Source organism: Oreochromis aureus, linkage group 17, assembly GCF_013358895.1.
Source record: "Oreochromis aureus strain Israel breed Guangdong linkage group 17, ZZ_aureus, whole genome shotgun sequence".
Classification (NCBI taxonomy): domain Eukaryota; kingdom Metazoa; phylum Chordata; class Actinopteri; order Cichliformes; family Cichlidae; genus Oreochromis; species Oreochromis aureus.
Window position 1 is genome coordinate 11390607 of NC_052958.1, and position 25188 is coordinate 11415794.

General features: G+C 41.8%; 1 protein-coding gene and 1 long non-coding RNA gene across 4 annotated transcripts in view; one reads left to right on the forward strand and one right to left on the reverse strand.

Annotated features, from left to right (window-relative positions):
• LOC116309846 overlaps positions 1–8981 on the forward strand; it is a 108172-nt gene extending 99191 nt beyond the window's left edge. Inside the window, exon 5 of the long non-coding RNA XR_005608849.1 lies at positions 8743–8981. This is a non-coding gene — a long non-coding RNA (uncharacterized LOC116309846). The remainder of the gene's footprint in view (positions 1–8742) is intronic.
• The window catches only part of plxna4 (plexin A4), a 238495-nt gene that overhangs the window by 10912 nt on the left and 202395 nt on the right, over positions 1–25188 (reverse strand). For all 3 annotated transcript variants that reach the window (XM_031726553.2, XM_039601058.1, XM_039601057.1), the window contains exons 23-29: positions 20082–20148; positions 18172–18318; positions 16900–17059; positions 12450–12553; positions 9196–9295; positions 6847–7037; positions 1074–1243 (exon numbers count right to left, since the gene is read on the reverse strand). In XM_031726553.2, coding sequence (XP_031582413.1) covers positions 1074–1243; positions 6847–7037; positions 9196–9295; positions 12450–12553; positions 16900–17059; positions 18172–18318; positions 20082–20148 — 939 coding nt within the window. The remainder of the gene's footprint in view (positions 1–1073; positions 1244–6846; positions 7038–9195; positions 9296–12449; positions 12554–16899; positions 17060–18171; positions 18319–20081; positions 20149–25188) is intronic.

Below are 25188 nucleotides of genomic sequence, written 5' to 3' on the forward strand. Positions count from 1 at the left end.
AGACAAAACGAAGGCTTCTGTTGAAGCCAAGATTGCAGTCTTTTAAGATGAGGTCATGAGGTTATGCATATGCACACGCAGGGAGGTGCTTAAAGACACAATCATATGCACGTTCCACACTGAGAAGGTACTTGTGGTGGCATCAGCACAAACTGTGCTCAGCCTCAGTGGCTTTTTCCCAGGGTGTGTTATGATAAATTGTGCTTTATTTATAGCCCTACAGTGAAAGTCTAATGAGGAGAAGCACGTCGACCTCTCAGAACACTTAACACACACTGTGACTGGCCCGGTAACACAGAGAAAAACCCTAAAATTAGGCTCATGAGGTAAAGTAAATAATATTTTCCTTCAGCCTCTCCCTACCCATTCCTTTATGTCTATTCGTCCCTCGATACACATAAATTTTTCCTCCAATATCTGTGGTTCTCCTGGGCCTTGGGCTGAGTGATGCATGCTGGGATCTTGGCAGAGGCTATGAGGCTAATGAGATATTAGTGTGCATTTAACTCCCACTGTGTTCACTTCCTTTTCTTCACCTTTTCATTCCTCTGCTCACCCCATTCCAGGGCACTGTCAGTTATTTAACCCCAGCCAACCTTTTAAGGTGGACTCACAGGGGTCAATATGGTCTAAATTAATCAGCAGATATTAATTTAGAGGTGTACTTGTGCACCTGGGAGTGAACATTTGTCACTATAGAGAATTCCACAGTGACAGGATTTTTTTTTTTTTGGCCCAGTTATCCATGATAATAGATGGAGAGTCTTGGCAGCCAATTGGATTAGCCCCTTGTGGTTGGCTTTAATGAAGATTACACACCCCTGTGGTTAATGGATATTAGGAGAGGAAGAGGCGTATTGTGAAACTTGGCTCTGACAGGGCAATACCCAGGCAATGCCAGTGTGCCTGTAGTACTTTTAAAAAATCAAAATGCCCATCAGTGATCCAAATAACTGTTTAAGGAGTCTTAAACATTCCCATTCTGTGCAGTTGACACCAATTACTTGGTGTGTATGCATATTTCTATATCAGCACCCACAGCATATTTAGATTTAGATGCTAAATGAACTCACCAGTTGCTCTTCCATGTGTGTCGGACATGCGGGTCGTGGATGTTGTGTTTGTCGGCCTGCTCATCCAGGAAGTCAAACATATATTTGATGGCCAGTGGCAGAGCGCTGCCTCGATGGGCTGTGCTGAAGATGGTCTCAAACAGGTCATCCACAAACTTCTGTAGCGTACCCTACAGAGCAAGGAGAGGAGAGTTACAAAGATTCAGTCATTCTCTCATTTTTCAAAACTTCACTAACAGTAGCAGAAATGCCATTAATATGTATATTTTTTTTCCTGTGTCAGTTTGAGTTGTGCAGTGCATGACACTTTCTCTCCCAGCTCCGATGTTTATGTGTCTGACTCATATCTCACAGACCCTGCCCCTAAATCTGCTTGCAGCTTTGATGGGGGAAATTGTTATTTCACAGCTGACTTTTAATAATATCTAGGAACAGGAGGCGCATCTCCTAAGCCTCTTTGTGCTGCCGGATTAGCTCCCACACTGCACCATTGACCCTAATTTGATTTAATGTTGGTGACTTTAAGAAGGAGGAGGAGAAGAGAGACAGAGAGTGAGAGAATCTAATCCTCTTGTAAAGAATGAGCTGATGGGATGCACGGGAAAAAGGCGAGAGCCAGAGATGGAAATGAAACGACACAAGTTTCCTATCAGAAGAAGAGGCCATTGAGTGTGGCAGATGAGGTGTGTACAGGCATTGGCAAATAAAAATCCAATTTGGGTGGAGCGGGTGACCAAATCACAGAGTCAGGAGAGGTAGAAGGGGAGAGTGGGAGGAGGGAATCCTGTTAGTTCGACAATCATGGCTATAATTCTAATGTGGCCCACATTCCCGGCAGCTTACCATTTTTCTATGAAGACGGTATCACATATCTCTATATCAAGCCCACGTGCCTTCCTAGCTGGTATGGGAAGGCCTATCGCGTACATGTGTGCAGAGACAGTGAAATCTGTGTATGTGCCTACCAGTGCTTAGGCTGTGACATTTTACGTCATCCTCGATCTCAAGGGGTGCACCACTATCAACACTGTCATCATCACAGGGTTCTCTTGTTCCCTGGTGGAGCTGAAACTGCCAACATAACCCCCCCACGACCATCTACCCTGTCATTAGACTGCACTCTAAACACAATGTGTCATCTGGATGTTTTGATGCCATCTGCCTCCGCATTGAAATGCAAGGAAAGCGACGTTGGGGATAGCAATGAAACAGGGAGGCTGAGACAGGCACACACACACACACACACACTCAAGTGTACAAGTGGAGGGAAAATGCAATCCTTCCCTGCACCAGTCCACACACGTGAACACGTCCTGTACCCACACTCAAGAGTGTCACTGATGGAGCTAATATGAGAGATGTGAGTGGCGTTGCCAAGGAGAGGTATTTATTGGCAAGGTGAAAGCCAAACGCAGTCAATTACACTGCCTGTCTGCCCAATCATTTCTCAGCAAGAGAGATGGCCAGCCAAGATAAACTGGTTATTTCTCAAAAACAATCCATCTGGAAAGACGATGTGCTGTCTGTAGTCAGAAGCCACCTTCCTGCACTCTGGAACGGGATAATGGCAGGAAAATGGAGCGACTCACAGAGGCTGAGAGGCGACGTGTGCATGTGTGAAGGTGTGTGGACGACTACACAGTATGTGTCATGACGATAGCTGCTCTGTGTTTCCTGCCTCATCCTATTCTGGGATCTGTAGTTTGTTTATTAGTTTCTTTCATATGCCCTGTTTCACGGTCACTATTGCGCCTCTCTTTCCCTGTTAATTGATCACCAGACTTGTTGGTTTTCCGGTGTGTAGAATGTCACCACTAAATGTCAGCAGATTCCAGATTTTTAGTCACCTGTTTTCATACACCTCCAATTCTACTGCATAATCGTGCAGTGCTACGGTGGCCGCTGTAGGACAAACAACTCTGGTCACTGTTTAAGTGACTGTATGCTGTCAGCAAGTGTTTACCTCACCTGGTGTCTATATCTATTAACTCTGTATAAGGAGTCGATGAGTCAGCCGGTGTTAATGAAACTTTCTTCGAAGTGGCTCCAATATTGTTGAACTTGGGCACTTTGAATAAGGTCTCATACAATGTGGGAATCTAATTAAATGGCTTATCAGAACAATGGTGTTATGGGTGTTTTTTTAGAACATAAGCATAACCTTAAAGGTGGCATTACGTTAGCTTTTAATCAGCTGTTGTTTAGGTATTTAAGATGGCGGGGCAACATGGCCGCTTCAACAAACCAGCACCTGCTTGTATGTATTCTTAATGAATTCATTCATGAAGTTTATGAAAATACGTTTTGGAAGACGTAAGTACACACTCGTGAACAGGACCCAGAGATACTTAAACTCCACCACCTGGGGCAGGAACTCGTCCCTCGCCCGGAGTGGGCACTCCACCCGTTTCCGGCTGAGGGCCATGGCCTCTGATTTGCAGGTGCTGATTATCATTCCCACAGCTTCACACTCGTCTGAGAACCATTCCAGAGCGAGCTGGAAGCCATCACCCGATGAAGCCAACAGAACCACATCATCCACCAAAAGCAGAGAAGGGAGCGGGAGATCGACAGATGAATTGGTGCTGCGGCTGCAGTGATGCGGATGCTGTACCGGTCCGTCGTGGTGAAGAGGGAGCTGAGTATAAAAGCGAAGCTCTCAATTTGCCGGTCGATCTGCGTCCCTACCCTCACCTATAGTCACGAGCTGTGGGTAGTGACTGAAAGAATGAGATCGCAGATACACAGTGGCGGAAATGAGCTTCCTCTGAAGGGTAGCTGGCCTCTCCCTTAGAGATAGGGTGAGAAGTTCGGCCATCCGGGAGGGGCTCAGAGTAGAGCCGCTGCTCCTCCACATCGAAAGGAGCCAGTTGAGGTGGTTCGGGCATCTGACAAGGATGCCTCCTGGGTGAGGTGTTACGGGCATGTCCCACCGGGAGGAGACCCAGGTCAGACCCAGGACACTCCAGAGAGATTATATCTCTCAGTTGGCCCAGGAACGCCTTGGTGTTCCCCTAGACAAGCTGGAGGAGGTGGCTGGGGAGAGGAAGGTCTGGGCTTCTGTTTAGGCTGCTGCCTGGCCCCGGATAAGTGGAAGAAGATGGATGGATGGATGGATGGAAATTACCCACTAATCAATGTATAAGTATGAGCAAAATATTTTTTTTAGTATTACATGACTTCAAAAACAACTGACTACAACTTTAAGTGTACTGACTATAAGAAGTATATGGTATCACTAGAATGCCAAGTCAAGGTAGAGACAAACAAAATATGGTAAATAATCACATACTAACCTTTGTCTTTGTGAAACATTCAATTCAGTTGTATTTATATAGGGCGAAATCACAACAACAATTCCCCCAAGGTGCTTTATATTGTAAGATAAAGACAGTACAATAACAATAACTGAATAAATCTGTTAGATAGTCATGGTGATATATCTGCTGAAAAAGCAGACATCAGTGTTTCAAGTTGTATGGGATTACGTAAATGTACGGGATAACTGTTCTACTATAAGACCTTTGGATGGGAATAAATATTCCTCCAGATCATGTCAAGCTGTCCAGGTGCAGAGGAAGCGAAGAAACACCAAAATTATGATGATTACCATGCTTCAGTACTGGGATGATTGTCAAGCTGATATGGAATTCTGTTTTCTGCAGTGTTTGTAGTGCTCTACATTGGTCCTGCACAATTCAGCCATAGCTCCTAAACACCATCCAGTGTAGCATGGTAGAGCATTAAGTTACTCTTTGGTAATCTTTTCAGCAGAGTGACCATGGTATGTGTATGTTAAACTCATGTTTAACAGCTACAATAAATCCTTTAAGCTTATAGCTGTTACTCTGGGTTTCTCATCTATTACTCCACTGTGAATTCATCTTAGCTGGGTGCCCACTTGCAGGCTAAATCGCCTCAAATTATAGGCAATTTGTCTAACTGTGGACAGATAAGTATCTTAACTCCCTGAGATAACTTGTTTAATCTGTCCAGCTAAATGCAAATCAACAATTCCTGATAATAAAAAATAATTTCTTTTGAGATTCTGTTTTGCAGATCTATAGTGGGATTGGTAGATGGGATGGTAAGTTATACTTTTTTAATATCAAGCATCAACTTTTTCCACCCTACATCGTAAATATTTTAATGTGTTCGGTATCAATATGAACAAAAGAATGATCTGCGTAGCATTAGTTTAAATCATTTTTGTTTAGAATTTGAGTTTAGATTGAGATAAATAAATCGATAGATTGAGACTAAATGAATATAACTGGAAAGGGTTTCTTACTTTATCTTCCTGCTGTAAATGCTTTTGTGGTTGTAGAGGCTGTTGTTCACCGGAAGGCAAACGCGCTTTTCATAAAGAGAAACACAGCAGCGGCAAAAAAAAAAAAGAGGATTTGTTTGCCTATTATCTAGATGTACTGTTTCAAAGACAAGTTGGAATTGGCACACCCAAATTAGTTCCATGTTCCTGCTCATTAGCCAACATGTTCCATAAAGGATGATCATCCTGCTTCTTCCCTCTGTGCCTGTTTAATGGATGTGCTACCGGTGTGTTTGAGACACTCCACTTTAGACTCCTGACACTTTTCATTTATATTGCATATATTGCACTGGGTTTATGTTCCCTATGTTAACAGCTAAACAAAGACATTCAGGAGACGAAAAGCGGAAGTGTTGGTGAATTAAAAAAAACACATCCTAAACATTTTCAACTCACAGCCTCCCACTTTCTTTTACCCTCCCCATATGGCTGTCTTAGTCTAATAGAAAGGGTGTATTGGTGTGGGTGGAAAAAAAAAAAAAAAAAGAGGGACAAGGTGCTTTAAGAGCGGATTGTTAATTTGCATTCAGCTGTTGGATCAAAGTCACATTTTCCTCCAAACCAAATTAACTGTATTTTTTTTCTCCTTCTTAGGGGCCATTGTCGCAAGGCGCATTCAAAGAGACCCATTTTATAGTCATTTCTATATTTGCCTGATAATTTTTTTTTATAACAGAAAAACCTTCACTGGTTTCATCGGTCTTTTCTTCTTTACCCTTTTTGATATGCTGCTGCATCAATGCAACAGTAATGAAAAAAGAAAAACAAACAGAAATATCCATTTTCTCGTTCTCACCTGAGGGGATAGAGGAATACATTTGAATAATCTTTTCCACTGAGATGACTCATCCAAAGTAAACATGAATATTTAAATACAGCGAGGGATTTCTTAGTTATTATAACATGGGGTAAAAGATGGAGTGACCTTTTAGCCTTTCACCTGCTGAACTGCTTCGGTTAAAGATGCTACAGCTGAGTTGGATAACTTTATTTTGTCTGGTTTGATCACATAGCATTGGGTAAATTGAGCAGCTAGATAAAGGAGACCTATTATGCTTTCCTGATTTTTCTCTTCAGATTAAACATAGGGGAAGTTTATTTGAGTTAATGAGAGAGGATATCCCTAATGTGGTCATTACAGAAACGCAGCTCTGTCTGTGAGCACAGTACCCCACCCACCAGCTGTTCAGTCTTTCTGTTTGTGAGGGGCAGCTAATCAGAATAAAGATAGCTTAAAAGGAAGTTAAAACATTTTTCTTTTAAAAGACACAGTGGATAAAAGGATGGGCTGCACCAAGGCCCAATATAATATAAATAATGATTATTTGGCCTGTGAATCATGCAAAGCTACTCTAGTAGAGACTAAGAACAAAAATATGGACCTAGAGGTTAGTACAGTAGGTCCTCACAGCTTAGTGTCTCTCCTAAACATAGATTGCTAACCTTGGTCGCCAGAAGTCTTGTCAGGTAGATCTCAGAGACCATCTTGCTCCCGCGGTCGCCCTCTTTCTGGTCTCCGTGCTCGTGGTTCTTAACCAAGTGCCAAACCTTCACCCCACTCTCCAGGTCGGGGGTGATCATAGGAGTACGGGTACGAAGGCTGTCGGGGCTTCCAGTGTACTTGATCATGTTTTCTGTGAGAAACAACAGGCTTCAGTTTATGTAATGCTGCTAATCGATGCAACACAGAGTCAGATAAGTGTTAGATTTCTTTTATAAAAACTGTGCCTTCATACTATGATTTATGAATTTATAAAGATATGTAAACATCATTAAAAAAAATTTTTTTTGTTTTTAGATAGTCACAGAAGACAGATTTGAGCTAAAGCAAACTAGTTTAAAGGAAAAAAGAAAACTGACATAAAGGCAAGAATCAGTCACGGGCAGCACAAACACAATAGAAAAAATGGAACCAAAAAGGCAAAGAAAACTATAACCTGCATGTCAGCAACAGAATGTAGTTTCTTGGTCTGAGGTTTCCAATTTACAGGTGTGTGAGATTGGATATGAAACTTTCAGAAAGTCTGCATGGTTAATTTTTCATGGCTTCTTCTCCAAGTGACAAGACATAGCATTGCCGCCTGACACAAAATCGAACAGGTGTCAGACGAGATGAAATATGTATGGCCCACCCAATGGCCGGAGCGGCGATGACATTTCCAAACACATGGCTCAATGAATGTTTACACAGTGTGAAAAAAAATTGATCAGTGGGTGCGGTTTGGAGAGGAGTGCAAAAAAAAAAAAAAAAAGGAGTGATTTTCACCGTGACAGAAATCAATCTGTCCAGAGAGAGAAGCAGGAGGAGTGTATGGAGAAGAGAGTCTGCGGGAAAATAAGGGACAGCTGGAGACAACAGATACAAAGTGCGTGTGTTTTTATGTGTCTATGTATTGACTACTCATATTTGATCACAGTATGATCAACTAAAAAAAATAAAAAGCCTGCGTCTCCTATAGGGCACTTCACTGAGCGTTATTTAACTGTAGCTTTGTTACAAGGTTAACAAACCAAATACACTGTGCAGGACAAGCGCTGCACAAAATCTGCTGCTTTGAATTGTTAGCTTTGCCCTTGCGGTATGGCAGAACAGTGTGCTCATTTTGTGGTAATTACTTATTCAAGAAGTTTGAGAGCTGAGGGTGATGCGTAGTGAATGATACACAGGAGAGAGAGTTTCTTTTTTTCTTTTATTCTATTCTGATCCTGCTCCACGCGTGCTGTTATATTTCCCGTGTTTCCCTTCTTTTCCTCCTTGTGGTTTTTTGATGGAAACATTACATCAAAGATCAAACACAAAGGTTTCTCCTTTCATTCTCCAACTCAACATGTTATAGAGAATGTTTGTCTGAATCTTTGAACTTTTTTTGCACAACTTTCTCACCAGCCCCACTCCTCTTCCTCCTCCTCCTGCTGCTCTTCAGCAGCTCTATTAAATTCACCCTTGTCTATTTCTTCACTATTTGGCTATTGTACTCAGGGAGAGTTCAAAGTCACTCTCAAATACCACACTGGTTGTGAAGTGCATCACACTTGCATTTGAAGTCAGTCCCTTTAAAAAAAAAAAAATATATATATATATAGATATATAGATATATATATATAGTGGGGTGTGTATGGAGGGGGGTATTCCTGGCATCCTCCCTCCTCCCTCCCTCCCTCTTCTGTTGCACCACTCACCTTGCCCTATCTGGTCTAATTTAGAGCTGGAGAGATGAGGTGAGACCATATGGAGATGAGACAATGCTAATAACGTGGCACCACATTTGAAGTGTCTGAAGTGTTTGTGACCAGTGAGGCTTAGCCCTTTGATCAGCAACAAACTTGATGGTTTTGCAGGTTCAAGGAGACGTGGAGAAGGCACACAGGAAAAAACACAGGCACATGGAAGGATAAGAGGAGCCACTTTGGATTCTCAAGAGGCTGGAACGACTGAGGAAAGAGTGCGTTTTTGTCTCTTTATATTTTAGAAATCTTGTATTTCTGGCCTGCCACTGCTGACATGCAGTGATACCATCCACTGCTGCAGGGTCAGTGAGTTACTCTAACAACACCGGACTATTAAAAAAATGGACAAATTCAAAATTTTTATTCCTTGAGTGGATTGTTTTATTTCAAGTAAATTTATACGTATAGTTTTGCTAATGATTTTCATTTGCATTACCAAGCATCAATTCCTAAGATATTTCTTTTACTGAGTTAAATACATATTTTTCTAAAGCAAACTTGGTCCAGCTAAGAAACTGGCTTTGTGATAACTGAAACTTGTGGTACAGAAAGAGGCCGGCTTACCATATTTACTTGCAGAAGTTCGGGACACGGTGGAGTTATTTACAGAGTTGTAGGCTGTAACTTGCTTGGGAACCAAGGCCATTACTGCATTGTCAGGTACCTGAAACACAAATATAATGTAAATCTCTCTTCAAAACAATAGCAATTTTCTGTGGTATTTCTTTCCCCATTTGTACACATTTCTGACCACTAAGAATAGGAAAAAAAAACATATCACTGCGTAGGTGTCACTTTCTGTATTTCCTTCCATCTATTCTTGTTTCAGGTGAATAAACAGAGAATATCTTATTACCCTTATGTGTTTTGCTTTGCCCACACATACATATGATGACTGACAGTGGGAGGGAGAGTTTAGCAGAGCATTGTGCAGGCCTGTGTGAGAGAGGATGTCACAAAGTCTCTATTCAATAATACCTTCCCTCTAGGGTGGCGTGTCTGTGTGTGTTTGAGAGCATGTGTATGAAGATGTGAAGTGTGAGTGTGTGTGGAAATGAATGAATGAACCAGTCAATTGCATGCTCCTCCTTCCCCAGTCTGCCAAATAGGATTCAATTAATGAAACTGGGATGCAGCCTCTCCCACCAGTACACACACACACACACACACACACAGAATGCCTCTATTCTACATAAAATGACTACCCAGGCTGCAGGCTAAGCCCGGGTTAATTGAAGTGATCTTTATCATCGTGTGGGTGGATGCAACCGGGGGGGGGACTTCAGCCCATGAATGTGTATGTGTGTGCAGTGTGAGGTCCAGGGCGTTATTAAGATTGCGTTGTTATTTCACCCTTTCACTCAATCTGATCCTTATGCATAATATGTTTATATCATTGTCTGTAGGAGGCCCACAGGGGAGATCTCCTCCCTGATCACTGCTCTTATATGTCGAACCCATATGAAATAAGCAGAGCGCAGTGGAACATAATAGAATGTGAAAAAGAAGGAGTGGCATTTGGGGAAATAACATTTGGAGAATAAAGGCAGAAAACAGAGCACACTTTCCTGAAAGAGAGGAGGCGGAGAGAAATGTCTCATTATGTGCCTGGAAGATCAGATATGGAAAATGTCATTTCTTTTTCTTTTTTTGCTTGTAGCTACCCATGTGACTTTTTCCCGAATGAGAAGTTTCCACTTAGTTTGTGATGCAAACTGTGACAGTACAACCAAGTGCGGGGGGAGTTTGGCTAGTGGCAGATCAAAGCAGATTAGTGTAATAAAGAAGAGCACATGATTCTATTCAGTGTGTCTGGTTGGCCATATTAGGTTCAGATTGGACAAACAATACTGATGAAAAATGTCTGAAGGAAATGGCAAAATATAGCTGCACATCTGGGTCCTTTAAGATGGCATCAATCAATTGAGTGCATCAATGGATTTGATCTCCTTCACAACGATCTATGGATTTCAAATCAGATCATTTCAAAGAAATGAAGTCAGTAACAGAAGATTGGAAATGCTAAATATGGGACTGCAGATGCCCTTGACTGAAGCTTGAATGTGTTTGTGATGTCCCCTCCCTTTCTAGCTCTTTGTTTAGCCTCCTGACAATTTCACAGACGATGCCATGTTTTTTTTCCTCCCTCTCTCGGTCTGTCAAGGATAAGGTGCCCTTATTCCCCAGCCTGAAAAAATGAATTAACTTCTGTCTTCATTATCTTATCTCCGATTTGAATCAGCTCCCTAATCCATTCCACCCACGCTTCATACTCTCAGCCTGTTGACACTCGCTGCTGCTGACATTTAATTTAGGCACCACGTAAACTGCACTTGGAGGGCACAGTCGCTACTTGCTCAACTGCTTGAATTATTAACACCTTATTGACAATACAGGCCTGTTTTCCCATCCAAACTCCTTCCATGTGACCGGATGTGCAGTTATGAGTCATGTGGCACAAAACACCTGCCGATTCGTGTCAAAGTCTCTGTGTAAATGCACCGATGTATTTAATGAGTGACACGTCTTTGTATTTTGTGCATTTGTCTTCGTTTGACGGTCTCTGACCAGTGATGTGTGTCCACGCCAACATTAATCAAATTCAAAAACAAGATGATCCCCGGAGGCAGCACACCTGAAGCCCACTCCACACAGGGGATTACTCCTAAGTGTCACTGTGCTGTTGGAAAGTTCCTTGCCTCACTTTGTGAGCCAGGCAGATAACATGTGGTGTATAAGGGGATGTCCTTATCTGTCAAGTACTTGATAGATAACTGCAATAAGTGAACTCTGAATTATGTAGTCAGCTTAAGAGGAAAAGGTGAAGATGAGTTGCAAAAGGAGCCACAGATAGTGAGATGATGTGTAGTAAAGAAAGGGAGACAGATTGATTGTATGCAATACCAAATGCCAGGTGTTTGTGCTCACTATCAAATTCTCTTCTAAATGTTTAAAGTGATAAATTTCAGGTTTGCTGCTGAAATGCAACAAAAACCTTTCCTAACTTTCTTTAAAGTTTGTGCAATTACAAAATTTTGTGACTCAGCCCATAAAAATATGAAATAAATAAGTAATAAAACTACCTGATTCTAATTTTGACAAAAAAAGAAGTTTGGCATGTAAAGTTGTCCATGTCTAACGTAGATTTTCAGCTCAGGATAGGATACGGGAGCATGCTTGATGTCGTTTGGCATTCACATGTGCAGCATGGGTTTGTCCATGAGGAGGAAGTGTCTGAGAGAAAGGACTGATGTCATGTGTGCCTTTGGGCGCTACAGCAACAGAGCCACCATACTCATCACATTATGCTCCTTGCAATTTTGTGCTCTTGCTCAAAATGGTATTTAAGTTAAGAACTGCTTTTTTTACACGCTGTGGAGACGCAGCACATAGAACAAACCCACAAGTGCATGTGGGTAAGAAGGCGATCTAAAAACAGCAGCTACATTAAAAGCAGTGCTTTGCTGCCCCAAGAGGCTATCTATAAACAAAGACCTGCCATTTTTTATTTAATGACAGTATTTCTTTTTTTAATGGGTGTAGTTGTGGAACTTTAATTACACCTTATAATGTGAATTTCTGTACTCTATTAACTACAAGCCCGAAATTATAAGGTTCAAAGTTTCAGCTGACACCATTCTCTATGCAATGTGCTGTAAAACTTTACAAAAACTTTGATTTTCACATGTACATGGGCGTTCCACACCATCGACAAACACCGAAAAAGCAAACGTTCATAACTATTAAATCGCTGGAACACAATAATAAGTTTAATGCAGGATCCAGCTGCATTTTTCTGTATACCACTAAAAGCGTACCTGATAATGGGACAGCATGTTCAGTCTCTTCCAGTCACCTTCGATCTTTGTGGTGATGTCCTCATCCTGCAGGATCATGCGCTGTCCTCGACCCTGACGCCACTCTGCAATTGAGATGGAATAAAAAAAAAATCAATCAAATATTTCAAATAATCTTCTTATAGAAATCCATCAGACCAGGTGCAGAAATAATCCTTTAGGAGAAAAAATGCAAAACATAAAATAGAGATGTAATGATTACACAAATACTTGATATCTCTGAGAAGTTAGAAGACCTCACCTTGCAGCATGTATAGTCATCCCTTTCTCAGTTTATTCTGTCGCTCTCTGGAGTTTATCTTTATCTATACCCCTTCCTACTTCTACTCTTCTCCCCACATAAGAGCACTATATCCCAAATTACACAACAGCCAGACTGACTGTCCTTGAGGAATCCACAGAGGGGAAAACAGACGATGCCAAACAGAAAAGTCTGAGTGTTATGCTTTCAGGCCTCCCCCAAAATAGTGATACCTCCATCAAATTCAGGGATCCAGTCAAACAAAACATACACAATCCATCCCACACACAGCCCGTTCAACTGATTATATTTACTCTTTAAAAATCTCATCATATAATTTAGGAAACTAGCATTCCTTCATATTATAAACACATTTTTTGTCAAATACTATTTTTTGTAAGAGAAAAATGGTTTTGTGTTATAAGGTTGAAAAGTTCTGATAGCTCTAGTTTTCTTGGCTTCTTCTTATAGCTTGTGCCTAATTCTGTTAGTCAGATATATTCGGATTCTACACTGGCTGTTTCTCTGTGTAGCAATCAGAGTCTCCCTATGGGCTAAAAAGTTAGTTTCTAACTCTGGCTTAAGTTTGCAAATCTTAGATGAAGAACAAGCACACACCAGAGGAAAAAAAAGCACAACTTTTTTCTAATAAGAGTGTCAAATATTATTTTATCATCATCTTGATCTCTTTTTCTTTGCTTTCCACAGAACAATCAATTAACATTGTCTAATAAGACTGAATACAGTCAAAAGGACATAAAAAGTCTTTGGGTGGGGGTAAAAGGTTGGCAAGCAGAACTAAAACAGAAAAGGCTTCTGTGCTAGACAGCTACAAAAGGCGAGTTAAATTAATCACCCACTGTACTCTTTTTCTTCTTCTTTTTTTTTTAAATGAAGCTCACCCTCTTTGCTCTTTTCTAGGTTTGTTTTGCTGGTGTACGCGATGGCTGTGAATATAGGGTTTGTGCACTTCTTTTTCTACCCACAGCACTAGCCTTCATGTTTCAGCCTCTGATGGTACTACTGGTTCCTGTGCTTCCTTGGTCAAACTTTCATCTTCATCCCGCTGCCAAGCTGCTCTTAATGTTGTTCAGAATTTCCACCGAGGCGGACCACAAAACAATTCAGCGAGACAACAAAATTGCAAAAAAATTGTGCAACAGCAATACCCAGAGTCTGCTGACCATCTAATTTCCATGCCATTGAAAACAAGCGCGTTTTTCAATGGCTAGGAAGGCTTTTACACGACCTTACATCCAAATTACATCTGCATTACATATACAACAGGCCTTGTAAATCTACGCAACCTCACTACAAAGCAAAACAAAAGCTTTGATAGAAACATCTCACGATACCCCAGCAACATTATCATAAGTGAAAAAGGAAAGCCATCTTGAAAACAAACAGGCAGATGATTTCTCTATTCTTTTTGCAGACATCATGGGCTTTATGAATATGTTATTGTGCCTGCACGACTTGCTGAGCTTCCCACTTCTGTCGGCCACTGTCATCTCCTATTCTGATCACAAACAGAGAAACAAAGCGGCAATCACTGCGGTGCATGGTGAGGCCTGTCTTTGGAGGATTGACCAGAATTGTGTTAGCAACTGAAAAATCTGCTGGAAATACAGATTCTCCTGTTGTTTGTCTATACAGTTCAACTTCCCATAAAGATGCAAATGAGCGCCTGTCTCCAGGCAGAGCTCAACAGACGAACGGGGAACAAAAAGAACGAGAGGAAGGAACAAATAAAAGCATAAACTTGGTGTGGAAACTGCAACAAACTGAGATCACACGTATTCCCAAATCCAGTGGTATCTACTCAGGCTGTGTATGTGTGTGTACGTGTGTGTACACTTAGTCTTGGGGGGAATGAATAGCAGCTGATGGTAAAGTGAAAGGCTGAAGGTGACTGTGGTACTTGACAAAGAGGCAAGACACAGGTTTGCTACTGGCGGCATTTGCACAAAGACACCAAGACACACAGGGCTTACTTCTTTGTTCCTAGGTCCTATCTTCACTTGTACTCTACAGAGGACTACAGCAGAGGGCAGTGGAATTAAAAACAATACCTCAGGATAACAACGCTTCTGGCAAGTTTATCTCAAGACAGGCCTGCAAAAATCCTATTATCCTTATCAACAACTGTAATCAGTTTGTGTGTCAGAAATTACAAAAGCCACTGGTGTTACCTGTACATGTAGAACAGCCCTCTAAAAGTTAGAAAATAAAGTGAAATAGAAGACGTGTTCCCACTGAAGAGTTATCATCAGTGTTAATTGTGCAATAGCAGGAAAAAACAACCTACAGGCGTGAATGGATATGTCAAACGTGTTTTAAGTCTACTAATGGACTCGTGATTAAGAGAGAACTTTCTTCTAATCTGTGCAGCAAGTGTTAGAAATACGTTTTAATAAAGTTTCTTTTTAACATTATTTGCAACGTCTACTCATAACACTCCTCATTAGACGGATACAAGCACTAACCCCACGGTGTGAAGGGTTAACGAAGACGTAGGAGTGTTTAGTATTGAAGGTAAAATTGCTACATGCTTACACAACACAGTTTCAGTTAGGGAGAAGCTGCCTTGGCCATGCGTGGGGGTATAACATAGTGTTCCTATACTGCTGATAGCGTAACTAGAAACAGAAACTTTGAGGTACCGGTTAGACTTGACACCAATGTAGAGATAAAACATGTCTGGTAACAAGTGTAGAGTAGGGAGGCATTTTCTCACACAGGACAAGACCCCAGATTGAGGACGGAGACCAATGCCAAGATGAAGGACCACGAAGAGAACGAATCAGGGAGCGCTAAACCATAGACTCCCTGATATAAAGAAGTCCACAGCTGTGGAACTTAAATCTTTAACTTTATCTTTAACTACTAGATTGTCGCCTGAACTTCACTCAGAAAAAAAGAACACCACACAAGCAGGGTGCAAAATGTTTAGACAGCACTGAAAAAATAACCAAATTGCTCTATACACGTGTTCTCTTCTGCTTACATTTACTGATTCTCTCCCTTATGCTCGCAATCACACACACAGACACACACACACACACACACTGAGCGAGTGACCAGAGAACTCCAATTGCCAATTCCCTCTCGTAATAAAACAATAATAGAACAACACGTCCTGCCCAAATGGGGCCATAAAACAATTTCATCCAGGAGTGTTGTCAAAAGGCTAAACTAATCTTTTTACTTAGCTGTCTCAGACAGATTCCCTGTGGTATATTCCTAGCCCATCTGAGAGCTGAGGTTGGTTATAAATATGCTATTACCAAAAAACAACAGGGGGTTTGAAAAAATCCATCTGGCAAAATTAAACCATAAAAAGCAACCGTCCACAGCGAAAAGACAGCCTGTAGGTATTTGGCAGGACAACAATCACGGATAACAATATTATGCTCACATGTAGTCGGGGTGTGCATGTGTACTCTACACCAATAAAGGTGTACCAGAACCCCTGAGCACTACAGTAGGATGTCTTGCCAAGAAGGTACATAATTGCACCTCTTTCCCCTAACAGTGGCCCATTAAAGTAATTACTTGCATTAGGAAGGAAGGAAAGAAACACACAGAAGGAAGGGAAGAAATAAAAAGGAAAGGAATGGCTCGCTGAGCGTCTCAATTGATTAGCTGATCAATCATCTGACTCAGACGCTAGTTGACATGTGAGTCGATCGATGGGAAGTTTTGGGAGGAGAGAGACCAATCTCAGACATCTGAGCCATCACAGTCAGGAAGTCAAGTCTCCTGAGGTTAAAAAAAGCAACTTCTCTATATCTAAGAGGACTTTACTTTTTAAGAAGGCCTGGGTAGAGTGGGGAAGATTAAAAAAAATAAAATAGAATAAAAAAAAAAAAATCGATGTCTGTCTCAGCTCAGCCAGCCTTCTCCAGGCACACGAATAAATGATTTCTATATTTCATATTTTTTTGTCTTTTTGTGTTTTATTCTTGTTTGTATTTTCTTCTGGACCATTGAGTCCATAATAAAGGCTGTCTGATCTGAAACACTGAATCTAAAGAACTGTTTTGATAAGCTGAATAGTATCTACAGGAATGTGAAGGAGCTAGATCCCCGAATCATAGAATTATTTCAGATTTCTATTTCATTATTCTATTTTTTTTCCACATTGTTCACATAAACAAAGATTCATACCCAGGTCCATATCAGACGCTTTCAGGCGGTGTGAATGTGGGACGTTCTTGTAGATGGCATCCAGTATCTTCTCCTTCACTTGGCTTATGGTGTCACAGTTTAGCACCTTAACCTGGATCTCTGGACTCTTCTCATTTTCTGGATGTATGCAGTTTACCACCTGAAACACGCACAAAACCATCACTGTGATGAGTCTAATAAGGACTTGCGGGTTAAACGGTATCATAAGGTTTTATTTTACAGATGCAAAAAGGATCTTTCGGAATATATACTAAAAACAAGTTGATTTAAAGCAAGGTAAAAATAAAATAATGTACAAGATGTAAGGTTGTTGACAGCTTTGCGGGAAATAGGTTTTGTGTTTTATGTTAACAATGTTGATTGGTACTCAATGGAAATGCAATAATTCTGTTCTTGACAAGAGGTCCATGAGAAAACTGCAGGAAAAGAAAATATTCACTATGGAAACTGCTCTTTTCTCAGAGCTTGAGACGAGAGTAATTTGCTACCTGAACTGATGAGCACTAAAGCAGCTAATTATAATAATATTATCATATTCATCAGCTCTTACAGTACTGCCTTTGGGTGTTGGTGGCAATACCTGACTTACAAGATGAGCACAAATACACGTTAAAGGGGTGAGAGAATAAACGCCTCATCTTTTATATAAGCATCATTCCAAACACGTATGCTCATGTTGTACATAAAATGAAAAATTCCCTTTAAAAGGATTAACTAAGGGTAGTTTCTAGACATTTTTCTACTGCAAGAACTGGGTTGGGTAGAAAACTACTGGTGTTGGAAAAGACAATATGAAATATGTATGTAAATCTGTACTCCCAGAATGCTGAGTACAAACTGGTCTGACACTAGAAAAGAAAACCGAACACTGTCTAAGTTTCCCCTCCAGAAACAACAACGGTCACAGTGGAGCAAGGATAACAGACAGATCTGGGCAGTAAATCAGAGGTTCCATGAGGAGTGAGCTTCATCGTCTGTGCGCTTGTGCAGACACATACACAAACATAGTCTATTTCCTTCCTCCTCATCCCAAAGCCCTGCTCTTTTGCTTGACAGCTCGGGTCTCAACAGGAAGTGAGGTCGCCACTCCCGTGCCCCCTTCATGTCAAGCGTAACAACGACAACTTTGTGTCCCCTTGCAAATCTCATGACCGACCACCCATAACCACCCTTTTACACTCGCCTTGTCCCCGAAAGCATATTAAGTGTCCCCAGTGAGCCCTTGGACCCGTGGGCAGGTGAACCCCTTACCAGCGTCTTGTAGTCAATCTGTTGTCTGATGAGCTTGTCTTCACTGAGCGAGTAGCGTGCCTCTCCTGTGATGGAGTCAATGGGGCCTTTTTCCATCTGCTGCTTGATGGCACAGAAGAGGGAGAAAAGAGGCTCGCCTGCACACTCCTGTGAAGAGATTTGACGAAAGGGGGACGTTTGGAAAAGAATGAAGAAATTTTAAAGCCTTTTTTCTGCGCTCAGCTCACTGACAGCGAAGCGTAATTTTGTCTCAGAAGATAAAATTTTGTGGGTGTTTTTTATAACCGCTTTACTTCCAAGTGTTGCTGAGTAAGACTTATAAACGTCATGTTCCCGATAATATTGCACCCGTTTCACCTAAATTAAAGAAAATTGTACCACCTATCAATATAGAGCTGTTGCTGAAGTTAGGGGAAGGTTTGATGGATAAACAGTTAAAAAAAAAAAAAAAAAAATGAAAACCCTCCCCTCCTACGTTCCCTCCCCAAAACACTCCTGTTTATCAAAAAGAAGAGACTGGCCATTTATCATTGTTTATATTTATCTCCTCCAGCTGCAGAAAAGTGATGACTACAGAGATGGAGGAGAGAAACAGGATGATTGTGACATTTTCTAGACTCAAAGGTGGAGAGGAGTTGTGGTTTTGCTTTTAGTGAATAGTGGTGTCCTGTGAAGTAAAAAGTACACCACCTCGGTGCTGCATCAACATGTCAGTATGCTTTCTAGCTAAAAAAGGACAACAAATCCTCCAAGTGTTAGATGAATCTTCGGTGGCTGTGGCAGAGAGGCTGTCTTTTGAATATTATGAAAACATTTTCCAAATCGAAGCCCAGACGACACACAAAATATGCCACGTCTATGCTGTATTTTATGCACACTCATAGGCTATTTGTGCTATTCCTGTACACAGCTCTATTAAAGGTAAACCTCTTATTTAACAGACTCAAAAAAATACATGCAGAATTACAGGACATCGGTCATGATTACATGCTTGTGCTATATTCATATATCCATAAGTTGGAAACCAAAACAACCAGTAACAGTAGTTCAGCTGTTAAATATTGTTAAAATTAGGAACACTGGTCAACTAGTCCATGCTGTCCTATTATAGTTCCTTACTATCAGAACTATTAAGAGGTCCCTGAAAAGCCATCAGTGGCTCCAAAACACCAGTACTAACAGGGACTATCTAGAGAAATAACATTTGTCCCATATTAGCTTCTCCTCACAGGCTTCATGAAAAAAATCTCAAATTAAATGTACCATCGTATTTTATAGTATCGTATTATCCCAATACAGCACTTTATGTCAGAGTGCAGTCTTACTTGTGGTTCCCAGAGTTTGGAAAAGTGGAATGCAAGGCAAAGCCTTCAGCTATCGGCTCCCTCCTGTGGAACCAGTTTCCATTTTAGATTCAGGAGGCAGAAAACCGTTTTATTTTTAAGATTACACTATAGCTCTTCTTCTTTAAAGCTTATATTTAGTTAGGTGACCCTGAACTACCCTTTTGTTATGCTGCACAAGGCTCTGGCTGCTGGGGGACCTGATGCACTGAGCACTACACCTCAGCACCACAGTTTTTATGCTTTGTCCTATCTGTCTTCCTTTCCTCTTTCTTCTCAGCTCAACTTTTTGTGGCATATTGCTGAAGTGCCTTGCCTTTTTGGCACGTTAGGCTAACTGGTGATTCTAAAGTGGCTGCAGGTGTGGATATGAGTGTGAATGGTTGTTTGTGTCTTTGTGCTAGCCATGTGTAGGACTTGTGACCTGTCCAGTGTGTTTCTTACTCCATGTTAGCTGGGATGGGCTCCAAGCCCCCCTGCAAACCTCAACTGAATGAATGGTTAAGTCAATGGATGGATGAATGGATGGAGAACAGGAAGCATAATCACAGAAAACTAAAGAGTTACCTTCAGAAACTTGTAGAGGAGGAATGTAAACCAGTTGGTCAGCATTTTCTCCGCAACAGACTCGGTCCTGGAAACACACAGCGACAAAGCACATCATGAACATATGATCCCTGTGCTCTTATTACATCATTAATATTCAACACCATTGTCAAATATTAAGTTAAAAATGATGGTCGCTGCCATTGAATACGCTTGGGCTATGCAAACATAATTGCAAAGCCATGTATTGGGAGAGCCTTTGCACATGCTATATGATGGCCTTTCAGACAATCTTTCGGCTTGCCTTTATGCTCAGGCACGCCAAGGGCAGCTTGTCTACAGCGGCAGGGATTTTAATATGAGGCAAAGCAATTAAAAGCCTTTATTTGATCCCAGTGGATTGATGTCGTTAGGGGCTGGAGCAGCTCTGTAATAACACTGGCCTCATTATCAAGCGCTCCCTTGCCTATTCACTGGACTAACACTCGATCCGTGCACAATAGAAAGTGAATGAATACATCTCCCTCCCTTTCTCTGCCTGGCATCCATGCTCCACTGGTGTGGCAAAATGGTGTGCATCTCTTTTTGTGTGTATGTGCTGACCTGGGCTAACAGAGTGAGTGATCCCATGTGAATGGCTAATATGCATACATAATAACAACAGTGGTGGCAAAGAGAAAAGGAGGATAGGCAACGATCGAATATCTTTTGACAGCAACCTTCTTGGCCAGCAGCAGGGGTGTGTGGGTAATCTGTCAGAACACCTCAGATACACACCCACACACCCCTGCCTCCATCCTCAATGAGCAACTACCATAGGCATCAATATTTCAGGATTAGTGTCCATTGTGCCCGCTTGTGTGCGTGTAGATTTTGTCCCTAGTGTTTGGACTGCCACCTGCAGCCCTCCCACCCCTCACCATTCAGACAGCCTCTTAAAGGGACTTCAAACTGAGCTGTGAGGGGGGGGGCTTGATGTCTGCTGTGCCAGTGGGCTGGTCTGGTACCCCCCTGTCAACACTGGCACAGCACCTGGGGGGGATTAACTTCCTGCCTCTCACTGTGCCCGCACTTTTATTTTGCCGCCCTTCCTCCGTCCACAGATCCAAGGGTCAACAAGGTCACTTTTCATCTTTTCTTTCATGTGTCCTTGCTCTCTTTCTCCCTCCCGCTGGCTGCCATATTCTGGATCCTGTAATCATACACGCTTCCAAATCCTCTCCATTTCCACAAATGTAGCCTATCTATCAAAGGGATGAAAGGAGCATGGAGAAAGGAGGAGGTGCACTGGCAAGGAAGGAGTGAGGCAGTACTGAACAAGGCAAATGAAGAAAAGAACTAAAATAAATAGCTTGGCTCAGTCCGGCCTCTGCCTCTTTTTAAAAAAAAAAAAAAAATTCCTGAACTTCCTTTTTCTTACTCATCTCCAATGAAAGCTGTGTTTGTGTGTCTGGACAATTGCAAGGCTGTTTTAAGGCTAGTGTGCAAAAAGCACAAATTAATCCCACTGAGCATGTATTCAGAAATTATCATGTGTGCTGACTCGTGTTTATTGTATGTGTCTGTGCATGCGTCTGGCAGTGGGTGGTAACCCTGCAGTGCTAAGAAGTCTTGGCACAGCCGCACTGTTTCGCTTATGCTCATTCTCACTCATAGCGCACTCTGTGGGGAACGAGGATAAAAATGGCACTGTGACGGAGATGTTTGAACATCTAACATTAGCGTTCGGTTTTATAACTTTCAAACAATGTTCTCCAAACCTTTACTCGGCTCAGATTCAAAACACAGCACAACCTATGTTTGGGTTAATGCAATGAAATGTGCCGTGGCGTGTTGGCATGGTCAGGCTTGTCTGCTTGGCAGACAGACAGTGGGACAGTGAGCTTTGAGAATGAGCTAGAGCTGTGGGGACCTGGCAATATTTAGTTCCCATTGATTACCGAGGTAGGATAAATGGGACTCCATGCCTCATCGAGTATTTAACCTTTTTGGTGGCCACACCTGCAAGTTACATGCATTTTAATGTCCATATGACACAGTTAGTGTGACTCATTAATCAATATCCAGCCAATTAAGTTATAAAGAACCTTTCATGTCAACTTTAATCAAATCAAATCACTTTTTTCCATTTACTGATAAACTGTTTGTTCACACTTTAGAATACAATGCAGCTCCTCCAGAATAATAGAGTTACAACAATATTAACAAGTCCTTACTCTGTCTAACAAACAATTTCTCACATTTTAAAAGCTGGAACCAGAAAGTATTTCACAGTTTTAAATGAAATCAATTTAATAACGAGTTGTTAAAAGTCCAAAATATATTGTGATATTCAACAAAGTATAATTTCATGACACCTATCTGTTTGTCTGCCTGTCTATCAAATTCAGCTTGAGGTGTCTCTCTTGCATTAAGGGGAAGTAGTAACTGCATTTTCTTTGATTTTAGTCACATGCTAAAGCAGCACAGCTTGAAATGAGAAACCATTTCTATTTGTCACTATGGCTCTGGGTGGGTGAGGAAGATTGGTCATCATAAGTGTCAAACTGTCTTGCAGTGATGGCTTGCTACTGACACGGACTTGTTGATGCATGTGCACCGACATTTATTGCATTTATTGCTCACACCCAAACAGAGAGAGCGCTTATCCTTATACAAGGGGGCCTTCAGACCTGTGTGATGACAGGATGTCTGTGCATGAAGCCAAAGCAATATTGTGATTAACACATGAACATATTGGATTTTCATCTTTTGACCAAAAATCAAAACTGCTATTTTGACGCATCAACTGCCGCCAAACAAAACTTAAGGCTGCAAGAAAGGCAGTTTAACTCTGCATGATGAGGGATGCTGGTGTGGGGAGGCTTGGAGAGATGGAGGAATGAAGCAAAGAGAGGAGTTGAAGGAGGAGAATGCAGCAAGGAATGCGACAGATGGTTGTGGAAGGCTCTCGTTAGTTAGCTTGCCTGGTGGTTGTGCTTCAGCACAGGTTGAGATGGGACAGATGGAAGGATGTGTGTTCGTGTGTGGAAAGAGAGAGAGAGAGAGGGAAAAAGGCACACACACACACAGATTTCTTGGAAGAGGAGGCAGTGGGTATCCGTGCTCAGATGCTGTGCCAGAGACACCCTGCTCACGCACTTTAAGCATTGATTTAGCAATCAAGAAAACAGGGGAGGGGAGGGGGGAGAAGGGGAGGAAGAGCTGGGAATATAGATTGAGGGAGTGAGTATAGGAGAGCAAGTGAGTGATAAAGATAGTGACGATGTTACACAAGGGACACAAGCTTCAAGCTTCAGAACTGAAGACAAACATGAGAGAGAGAGCAGCGAAGAGTGAGACGACGGAGTCAGGTAGTGAGGGAGAATCATACTGAAAATGAACAAACAAGGAAAGAGAAAGAAAAGAGACAGAACAAATTAAAGAGAGACTGGGGGGTGGAGTGCTACTTCCTCCATCTTCACAGCCCCCTGCCTATATATCTGGGCTATTTTCAGTTGCTATCCAGGGACGCACCAGTCAGCCCACACTACAGGGTGGCAGAGCTTGCTCAAACTGCCTTATCACATCTGAAATGCATGCTGGGTTGTTGGAGAGCTAATAAGCACAACGGTGGAGGAAGAATGAGATAAGGACAGTCTGATCAGTGCCAATCACAATTGTGTGTATGACAAATAGGGATTCAAACTGGGTGTGGATGTGTTGTAAACATGTGCTCTTTCCTCACTGCTGGCTGAATGCAATGGCATTGTCTCCGGGGTTTCCATCTGCCCTGTCACCAAGGGTGAAGAGAAGGAAATGTCAAAATAAAGTGTCTTATATTCGGTGTCTACAGTTGTTGGTCATGCACAGGTCGCTGTAGAACTTTCTGTGACTATTTCCTTGAGAAGTTAATCCTAAATTCACTTTTGAATCAAATTCTCCTATGAGATTAATAATTATCTGCATGGAAAGCACACACAAGGCTCTGGTGACGCATAAACTGAGTGATCAAAGAGCTGCTCTCACGACTCGCCTGCGTGCCTTAAAGTCATCAGCTTTCCTCAGGTGGTGACACAGCTTTAAGTATCTGCATTGTCCTTGACCACCTCTCCCTGTCTCTGCTGTACGCGCCATCTCTTATGCTGTATCTACTGCCGGGATCAGCAGTTACTCCATTGTTTAGTGGCTGCACCATATTCGGTGAGCTCTGGCTGCAGTTAATCAGCTTCCAGCCCAGACGGCAATAATTTCTCTCTGCATCACCAAGCAGAGCCTAAACAGGCGTTCATGAGGTGAATATGCCCACTGTCTTCTGGATGGTACGGTAAACAGCATTAATTTCAGTCCCCTCTGCATATCCTTGCTGTGTTCATGCATTTGTCTTCGTTGGCAGAGAATGAGTGAGGGTGTTTTTAGGCAGAAGGAGAATTAGAATTAGAATCGAAATGAGATGGACAACTTCATTTATGATATGCTTGTCAAATTATCTGGGTATGCCAAGACTTGAGTGACAACCCGCAAGTAAAAACAACATTTCATAATATGTGTGTGTAGTGTAACTATCAGTGAGCATGCACACGCGACACACGTACAGCTGTGAGGAAGCTGGTTCACTCAAGAAACCATAATCATCACATTTACCAAACACCGTAGGCAGGAAGCATAATCACATACAGTGCTGTGTTCAAGTGCATGCCATTAAGGTTTTGACTGCAAATCCAACGGAGGATTGTGATTGTGCCAGAGTGCAAGCTTTTCACAGTCTCACTTTCTCCCTTTTTCATAAATGAGTATTTTTTTTCCTCTTGAGCTATTTGAAATTGGATTCAGTGCTAATTAATTATAATTATTTTGCTAATGATGTGCACGGTAATACACTCTGGTGTTTCTGAGACAGAGCCAGCAATTCAAGGTCACAGGAGTTAATCCAAACATGTCAGGGGACATATCCAGTCCTTCACAGTAAAGAGGAACCTGTATAAACCTTCCATTTCTATTCCAAACCAACAAGAATACCAAGCTAGGTTCAGAAAAGCAGATGATGTGTTAGATAATGCATTTTATGTGTACCTATAGACTGGTCTGCTGTAACTTTATGACCTGTGACAAGTGAAGTGAATTACCCTGATTCTATCAAAAGTGAACC